The 9,881-nt window shown below is 41.7% G+C and overlaps 1 protein-coding gene across 1 annotated transcript in view; it reads right to left on the bottom strand.

The window, feature by feature from the left end:
- Positions 1–1,717: 1,717 nt before the first annotated feature.
- The window catches only part of SPATA5 (spermatogenesis associated 5), a 300,435-nt gene continuing 292,271 nt past the window's right edge, over positions 1,718–9,881 (bottom strand). The window contains exon 15 of the mRNA XM_032462983.1: positions 1,718–2,741. Within this exon, the coding sequence (XP_032318874.1) occupies positions 2,718–2,741 (24 nt within the window). The 3' untranslated portion in view covers positions 1,718–2,717. The remainder of the gene's footprint in view (positions 2,742–9,881) is intronic.

Below are 9,881 nucleotides of genomic sequence, written 5' to 3'. Positions count from 1 at the left end.
AATGTTTCAACAATCCTTCTATGCTTTCTTCCATTCACAATGTTTAAGCCAGCAGTGCTAAAATGAAGAAAAAATTTTGAAAACTGCATTGTAAGCACACAGTTAAAACAACTGTTTTCTTCCCTTCCCAATGCCATGGATCTTAACAGTCAGCTATTGTACATTGTTGTTGTGGGTTGAACTGTGTCCTCCCCTAGAAAGGTATGTTGAAATCCTAACCCTTTAGTACCTCAGAATGTGACCTCACTTGAAGACAAGGTCTTGAGAGAAGGAATCAGGTTCAAATGAAGGCATTAGAGTAGTTCTTAAACCCAGTATGACTAGTGTCTTATGAAAAGGGGAACGTGGGACACAGTGACAGCGTGAAGGGAAGATGACGTGAGGAGACGTGGGGAGAGGACGGCCGTCTACAAGTTCAGGATCCTCTGCTCACAGTACATGGTTGTCACTGGGCTGTGAATGTTCCACTTACATTTAGTTATTTACTTACTTAGGTATATAATTTAAGTACATGAATTATTTACGTACCTTAATTAAGTATAAAAATGTACCTGCTAAATCCCAGGTAAGTAAATAATTTATGTAAATATAATTAGCATCCAGGAACCCATCTCCCCAAACCACAGTAGGACCAGAAAATCACTCACATGTAATCATACATTCCCGCAGCCTCACCCCTGTCCTCAGTGTCATCCTGAATCCTGACCTCGTCTCCTTGCTTTTCTCTCTGTGTAGGTTTATTGTATTCCTAAACTGCTCTTGGTTTAAAACATTTTTTTAGCTGCTTTAACCTACGTAAAGGATGTCGTGTGGTATATCAGTTTTGGAGAGAGACTTTCTCACTTGCTGTCACGTTGCTAAGGCCCAGCCATTGTGCCACATGTCACTGTACTTCATCTGTGAGGCGTCCTGTGCTGTTTTGCAGTCAAAGGTCCTGATGTCATGACTGTTCTTTAGAAACACGCTTACGTCCTCCTTCTTCCTTTTACCCCATTGTTCCTCCCACTTTAGCCTCAAGGCCTGACGGAGACCCTGCATTTCAGGAAAGAGGACTCGCTGTGGCTCACGTGCCAGGAGGACCTGGGGGCTCACAGCTGCAGGGATCTTCCGGCCTCACCATTCGTCACGTCCTTGTTCGCTGTGACTCTCAGGAATGTATCCCCGACAGCCATGAGGACCTGCTTCTTCAAATGAAGCCTTTCCCTCCGGTCACCAGCCCAGAGCATGGTACAGTTCGGTGACTCATGTGGCTCAGGTTTCAAAGGGTGAGTAAAGGGAAGTGTTAATATGACTCAGAATTGACCCGATGGTTTTGAATAAATAACCCCCAGATAGCCTCCTTCCCTCAGGTTCCTGAGTGAGAGCTGCATAGCGACCCTTTGGTCGGGGAAGCAGCGTGGTTTGGGAGGAGCAGGATGGCCCAGGCGGGCGGAAGAGCAGGTGACTGCACACCACCCCCTGCCCTTACCTCTGACCTCGTGACCTTGAGCAAGTCACTGAATTCAATGGCACTTGAATATAACAATTCTGGGATCAAAGACCAAACTGCCTGCCTTCTCTATTCCTACAAAACTCACCCCATTTCTGGTTCTTAAAATGTCTAAGTAGGGTTTAGGGAGCCAGCCCAGATTTTCCTCCTGATTATGGTAAAATCTGGGGGAAACCAGGATTGGTGGCCGTTCAGGGCCTGTGTTCGGCCATGATGTTCAGGCCTCACGCCCAGCGCTGCACAGACACAGCCAGATGGAGCCGCACCAGGAGTTTCTGGAGGAGGGTCTTCTGGGGCTGGTGGAAGGCCATTCCCTTGTGTTCCACGTTCTTTCACTTTTCTGGCTTTTCTGGGAACCACAGGTTATTATTCGTGCTCTTTGATGCTTCTCTAAAAGCCACGCATAGGACATTTTCAAAGGTGGAAATAGAGAGGGCCAGAGATGGAATGGGAGGGAAGAATGGGGAAGGAAGCACATTAAAATAAAATGACCTTTGTACCATAAACTAGGAGGTGGGCAGAAATGGCTTATTATGCAGCCGAGGTATTTGAAATGTAGAATTTGCTTCTGGGTTGGCAGATGAATCCATTTACGTTGGGGAAATTATTCGAATGACATTAAAGGATTTGTTTGCTAATCTGCTTCAGACTCCAAGGCCTTGTTATAAAATAAGCAGGTGGAGGAGACAGAAAGGGTCGGAAAGAAGGGTTGGGGGGAGACAGTTTCCAGCCCCATTTCTGCTGTGAGCTGTATTAATCCAATGCCTAACAAGGGCTTCGAAAACACTATATGACCCAGTCTATAGATACAGCATGTTTTAATTATCACGCGGACAAAGTAGAGAGGTTTTGTTTGTTTTGTGTTTGTTTTTCTACGCAGTTAATGTGATAATTTTCTGTAAACACACAAGCAAGACTATACTACTTCTGTTATTTCAAACACAGGGTTTAAAGCACTTGTTTGAGAGAAAAGCAAATGAAAAATGTATTTCGGTTTCTAACGAGCTTTAATTTTCATCACTAGATTTACTGGGAACCACCACAAAAGTTATTTGAATTTGAAAGTCTCCTTTCTTCCAATTTTTTAAACACCTTTCCCCCCAAAGCAAACAAACACTTACTTTTCTGTTGCCTTTTCCCTCATGGATGGATGGAGCACACCGTGCAATAGCCAAACATCCTCTTAATCTCTTTTTCAAAGACTCTAACCTTCTTTCAGGTCAAGCAGTCATGTTGTTTTGTTCCACAGCACCTTGACAATGCGGAGAAAACATAATCCTTTACCTAGAATAGAATCTCAGATTTGCTGTTCCATTACCCGGTAGCCTAAGCATTTGTATTAAAAGACAGTTAAGCTTTTTTCAGTGAGGCATTTCCTTCCTTACCTTCCTCACAGAAAGTGCTGCTTTATTTTTAGTGATATCCTGGCTCCTGGTATTGTATTTGTGCACATAATCCCTTCACAATGATGCTTAGTGCTCCGGTGGCACCGTCCCTCCAAGGAACTCAAAGGCCTTTACAAGCATGAGTCAGTTCTCCCAACACCCCTACAAGACAGGTGACGATTCCATTGCACTTGGTCCCTTAGTATCCACATTTTGTGATTTTGCCCAAATTCTTTTGCCTTCTCCCCCAGTGTGCTTCCTAGTGCAATGCACCTTGAGCCACCGGGACTGGCCAGGTGAGACCAGGGTGAAGGGAAGAACCGGCAACCCAGGGACACACGAAAGCAAGCCGCGGACTGTGTTGTGCAGAGAGCTTGGCGGTCCCCACCTCCTTGACTCCCCAGGGCAGGCGTGTGGACCTTCCCTTCACTGAGACCGGAGAAGCCCGACCCGGGGCGGCAGTGACAGACAACTTCCGCCCAGAGCTCTGGACAAATTCCTGTGATTCTGAGCTGTGATTCCTGTGATTCCGGGGCTTGTGGGCCCTCTAACCATGAACTCTAACCTGCCCTAAGAGGTGAAAAGTGCAAATTAGCCCAGAAGCCACCGGAAAATTCCTCACTGTTCTTTGGGTTGGTACAGCCTGGCTCTCTGCTAAAACTCCACTGTAATGTTTTTTCAGGCACATCAACTTTTTGTGAGAAAATTTACCAAAAATCTCAACATTTTCCAAAACTGTGGGCCTTTGTGAACAAAATGTTTAAAAACATGTGTTTGTATTGCTGTTTCTGCCTGAATGATTCCACCAACTCCTAGTTTTCACTAGATATTTTACACCAGAATATGGAGAAATAAAGTGGTGACTTGTTACAGGAGACGAAGGACCAGATTTCTCTCTTGACAGAACCTCAGAGAGATTGCTAGGGGCAGTGGAAATGGCTAACTACTGTCCTGCAACTCAGCCGAGGGGCACTTCTGCTTTCATTCAATCACTCTCATCAAGTTTCCTGAAGAATTCCTACTGAGAAGTTACACGGAGGGTGCAAAACACAGAAGGCCATGTTTTTGTTTCATTTTGTTTTTGTGGAAATATGCAAATTAAAAAGGTTTTTAAAAAATTGGCACAGAAGCCAAAAAACTCTCCTTCCCTTACAATGGAAATGGGAGAGAATACAGCAGTGAACAAGACAGAGAAAAACTCCTATACACATGAAGCAGTGGGGGCGATACAGATAATAAATGAACAAACAAGTAAAAATGAAGAAAGAAGTAGCCTATTACAGCCAGTTGCAGCTAAACAAACGAACACATGTAATCCAGAATCTATGCCAAGTGAACACAGAGCATACATTCAGCTCAGTCCAGTGCTACACTCGTCCTTCCTGGTCTGAAACCCTGAGACTACACCCACAGACAGTCCCCTGGTGCTGGCGTCCCCGAGGGAAGGAACAAGGCAATGAGGCTGCATTTGCGGACGTAGGACTCAACTGCTGTGGGAAGGAACTACCTACCACTGTTGGGGTTAAAAACACAAGTATGCTTGGTGATGCTCAGGAAACAAGCCGGGAGGACACAGGGAGCCCACAGGAAACAAACAGAAGGGAACATGTTCCGTCCTCTGCCCCGGCTTTGCAGTCTCCTCTAGCGCCTCCTACTGGCACAGCCTATTAGGTCATCGGCTGCAATGAAGTACCGCGGTTTGCGGATACCAGCTTCAGCACCGCAGTTTAGAAGGTTGGGTTTGGAGTTAGGAGAAAAGAACTTAACTGACACACTGACTGTATTACACTTTTTTTGGGGGAAAAAAAAACCCCACATAAAGTATGTTATATAGTGTAAACCACCATTAACCTTTATTACTCCATTGATACTGCTTCCTTAAAGGTCATTCTTGACCACTAAGAGCTAAATTCAATGTTTATGGTATTTGCTCCTCCTTACTGACCTTTTGTCGTTGCTTCTTGAAAATGTCTTTTTTCAGCTTATAGGTATCCTTTTCAGCTCCCTATATTCCATTCCTCTTCCTGTCCCCTTCATGGAGACACTAGTCAAGGATTCATCTTACTGAACTCTAGGGCTGGTAAAGGTGACATGCTCCTTTAAGACTGGAATACAGCATTTCTGGAACCTTGATAATCTAAAAGCAGTTTTAAAATTTCCTGATGTTTCTACTGTTCTTCTCAAGGTAGAAGAAAAATTATCTTTGGGGGAAAGAGTGTTGGTTAAAAGAAATCTTAATGTAAATTTTAGTTATTCAAACATAAAAAGAAAGATCTCTTTCTAGAATGAAACATTTGGGGGCAGCTGAGTTGGACAACTGCATCATAGATGACATGGGCTCTCATGGCGGGCAGAATGGCAGGAATTACTCTGGGTCCTGGCTGGCACGCAGTGAGGACACCACAGTTAGCATGTGATGGGCTGTTTCTTCCAACTGGGTAGTAGAGAGCAAGCTAAACCAGGGTACAGACTCTAGGAGCCCTGATGTCCGATAGGAAAGTAAAATGTTTTCATCGCTGTAATTGTTCTCTAGTATCAGTTTTATAAAAATCACAGCCTGCCCTTAGCCTTTACCCTGGGGGAGCTGAGGTAAGGTCCCTGTCTGAGCTGGGGGAGAAGGTGACTGGGAGGAGCTTGTCAGACTGTAGCCCAGGGGCCCCGGGGTGAGGAGTGGCTCACAGGGAGTGGGGGGTGGGGTGGGGGTGGGACAGAGAAGAGCTGGTGTCAGTTACTGCTGTTGTACTTAACAAACATTCAAGTGTATTAATGGGGGAGTCCCAAGGCTTATGGACAAATTGAATACGAAAGAAAACAACAAAATAAATACTTAATTTTGTTGTAAGCCAGTGAAGTCTGAGGACATATTAGTTACCTAATAATTTCTCAGTTAATTATCTTGGGTTTTTTTTTTTTTTTTTTTTTTACTCTATTTCCATGTGTGACTTTATTGGCTAGTACTCAAAGGGTAAAGGTGAACAGTTGCTCTGAATTTAATTATGTTACTGGGCATTAGTTTAGGATTGCTATTTTTAGCATGCTAATGCTACCTTTATTTTATTTTTCTAAATGAGAAATGGATGTTGAATTCCATAAAACTGAGTGTACTGTTTTCTACTTTGATCTATTAATAATGCTAAAGTATTTGATTTTGAGTAATAATTTTTTAAAGGTTCTTCTTTTAAAGGGGGTTGGCAGTATGTTAGTCATAATAAGAATTGGGATTTTTTTCTTTGTGCTCTGAAATAGTTTAAATAGCATAACGATGATCAGGTTGAAGATCTAAATGAATTTTTACCTGTAAAACCATCTGTGCACAGGAACTTTAGAGAATCACAAAGAGTGGCTTAAAACAGCATAGAGAAATCTAAAGTGAGTCTATGACATGGGACTGAAATCAGGGTGTTGGCAGGGTTGTGTCCTGGAGGCATTAGGGGGATCTCTTTGCTTGTCTTTTCCAGTTTCCAGAGGCTGCCTGCGTTCCTTGGCTTGTGGCCCCTTCCTCCATCTTCAAAGCCAGCACAATAGCATCTTCCAATCTCTCTCTCTCTAACTTCTCCTCTGATTCTGAATCTCCTGCTTCCATCTTTCCCTCATAAGGGCCCTTGTGATTACACTGGGCCTACCCCGAAAATCCAGAACACTCTTATCTCAAGACCCTTAATTTATGTTGAACTTCCTGGATTCAAGTGGGTTCAAAATGTGTTGTACCTGACAGACAGCCTTTAAAATACTTAACATGGGGTTTATCTGTTCTCTAATTTCAGCATAGATGAACTCTATTTTTCTTTCTTTTCATTCCCTTGGGTTTTGTGGTGTGTGACACTTTAGATATCTTTCCAGTAGTGTTTATCACTGTCTTGAAGAGTCTACAAATTCCCCAATGATTTTGTAAACCATTAAAAACCTTGTAAACTATCTCCTTCTGTTTAAATTTGCTAGAGTGAATTCTACTCCTTAAAGTGAGCCCCCAAAGATATAGGCCACTGGGGTATATTTGACATAATTAGGTAAAAAGTCTATCCATGCACACAACTGGTATAATGAAAACAGAACGAAGGAAAGCAAATCAATTTGGAGAATTAGAATTTTCATGTGGACCATATTTGGAAACTACTGTTAATTCAATCTGTATGTATTTTCAAAGGGTGCTTTGGTGTGTGCTCATCTTTAAAGGGAGGATGCAGGGAAACACGACAAACGAACCAAGACTCTTTACAACCTCACATTCAGGAATTTAAGTAACTAACAACAGTCCAGGGAAATTATTTTACTCTATGTTTATAGCAAATTCTCTACAGCCTTCTCCTGATTAAGATAAATAACATATACTCAGGCTTGGTTTTTCTATAAATTCAGTAACTATTTTTCCAAAATGGAAAGCTTATACGTTATTTTTAAAACCTGTTTTACACATTAGATATAACACAGAAGTGAACATTTTTTCAAGCTAAGTTAGGGAAGTCAGTATAAAGCTTATAAATAACTTTTCTTGGTCATGAAGAAGTAAAAGTTAGAAGCCATCCTTCTAAGTTTTGCTGTTAGAAGGAGACATTAATTTCACTATTCAAACTAAAGTCCCTTAGAACACTGCAAAAAAAAAAAAAAAAAAAAAGAAAGAAAAAAAAGTCAATGTGAATATCCCCAAACCCTGAAAAGAATCTGAACCAACGACAAACTTTTAACTAAATAAATGCCAAAAAAAGCAAATTGGTTTAAGATAGGAAGCTGGACTTTTCTTCCCCTGCTGAACTTAAATTTTCCATGAATTATACCATGTATTCAAATCCCAAATAATAGGATCATACACTATTTTTAAATCAATAAATATGAGACTCTGGAATTAGAAAGCAAACTGCCACAGAGATGGAGGTGTTATCAGTGACACCTGACCTGCTCTTTTCTGGGACTCAGAACTTCACTACTGTAGAAGGAGCACACACTTCAAATAAAGGACTATGTATCACTGCCTTTTTAAAGGCAATCGTTATCTAAAGATGTGAAAAACAATTGGTTTGGAATAGACTGTAGTGCTCTCAAGTCTTTGAAAATTCTTAACTTCCAACTCTTTGTATGATCACAGTGCTGGAGAAACAGGCATCTGACACTCAGATTTAGTTTCTCCCACCTGTGGCAAGACATGTATCAATCACCTAAACACTTTCATCGACAAGTTTCTTCCAACTTCACGAGGAAAAAATAGTTTTTCTATTTAACTTTGAATCAATTTGAGATGATGGATGTTCACTAAACTTATTCTGATAATCATTTTATGATGTACGTAAGTCAAATCATTATGCTAAAGCCCTTACATTTATACAGTGATGGATGCCAATTATATCTTAATAAAACTGGAAGGGGAAAAAAAGAAGTTATTAAAAAAAAAAAATTCTTTCAACTTGTTTCCTGGGTCCTAAAAGCCTGAGCACGTATGCCTGCTTGCATTTTATTCCATCATATCTGGTACTCTGATCTTCCAGACATATGGGGCTGTGGCCACTGTGGACTGTACTGGATGGCAGTCTATGGAATTGGCTGAATGACAGTTGGCTGGGACGCAGAATGCGGCTATAGATGCATTTTGTCTTGGCACCATAACATGCCAGTTTAAGTCTCATTTTTAAAAAACAATGAACTACATAGGCATACAAAAAGCGCAGACTGTATTATAATCAATTTCTGTGTTCCCATCACTTAGCTTAAGACATGAAACATTTCAACCTTTCTCCCTCGAGGAAATCTCTCCCCAGTACTTGGTGCTTTTTGTTTCCATTCATGTAGCCTCTTACTACACATGTCCCCGTAAACAACATATTTTGCATGCTTTAAACTTTAAATAAGTATCATAGGTATCCTTCTGAAACGTTCCTTTTGTTTGTTTTTGAGATTCCCGTTTTACACACCAGTCTCGTTTTTACTGCCCTAAGTACTGCACCATGTTAGTATTCCATAGAAATCCATTCTCTTACTGATGGATATTTAGATTGTTTCCAGTTTCTTACTACTTATAAATAATGGTGCTATGATTTTCTCATTCATTACCTTATAGAACATAACCTGCCTTGAGACAGACACTTAGGAGAACTGTTGGGATTATCGGGGTCTTCAACATTACTAGATATGCTAGTTGCTTTCCAAAGTGGCTACACCAATTTATGTGCCACCAGCAGAGAGGGAGGCTCCACAGCTCCACATCCTTTGGGATTATAAACTCTGTAAGCAGAGTTTTAACTGCTGGAATCCTCTGTGGCCAGGGTGAGGATATATTCCTTCAACTAATGCAACTGCTAGTTGCCTAAAGGATATTTCTAACTTGGATTCATGTTTTCATGTTACTTTCTAGGTTTTGAGCTTCCTTGTCAGAATTCGTGTGAATTCAAATCCTGAAGCCATGGTTGGGTAAGCCCAAAGTCAGAATCCTCTTTTTCAATCCAAAGCACAGACCAAGTCAAGAGAAGCTCCTTGTGGCCTCCCTGGCCTGTGGGAGGATTTCTAGTCTGCCCTCACACTGAATGTGTTGGTTGTTAGAGATCTGAACATTACATGTGAGGCTCAGTCACAACTTCACGTGTCAGATGGGCTGAAGGGTCCCAGTGGTCATCACCATCTAAACCCCTTCCTGACAGACCACCCTCCTACCCAGCACCCAGCCCCAGCCTGAGAGCCTCAGTGTTGGTCCCAGCTTACTGTTCTGGTTTTTAGTTTACTGGCAATGGGATTTCTTTAATTTTCCTGTTTAGACCTTGGGGGATAAGTTTTTCTCTTACTTTCTTGTGCCCCAGCATTTAGAGGGAAGAAGTTATGGTCCTCTAATAACAGGAAAATGGGGAGCAGAAAAGTAACTTTGAGGTTCTGTTTATTTCAACATGGCCTTTGAACACTCGAAATGTGGCTAACATGTCAGATGAACTAAATTTCTAATCCTACTTAATTTTAATTAAAATCTAAACTTTGGAGGAAGGGTATACTCTGGTAGAGCACACGCTTAGCATGCATGAGGTCCTGGGTTC

Source organism: Camelus ferus, chromosome 2 (genome assembly GCF_009834535.1).
Source record: "Camelus ferus isolate YT-003-E chromosome 2, BCGSAC_Cfer_1.0, whole genome shotgun sequence".
Taxonomy (NCBI): domain Eukaryota; kingdom Metazoa; phylum Chordata; class Mammalia; order Artiodactyla; family Camelidae; genus Camelus; species Camelus ferus.
The sequence above is the reverse complement of the archived record's forward strand: the minus strand, read 5'-3'. Positions and strand labels throughout refer to the sequence as shown.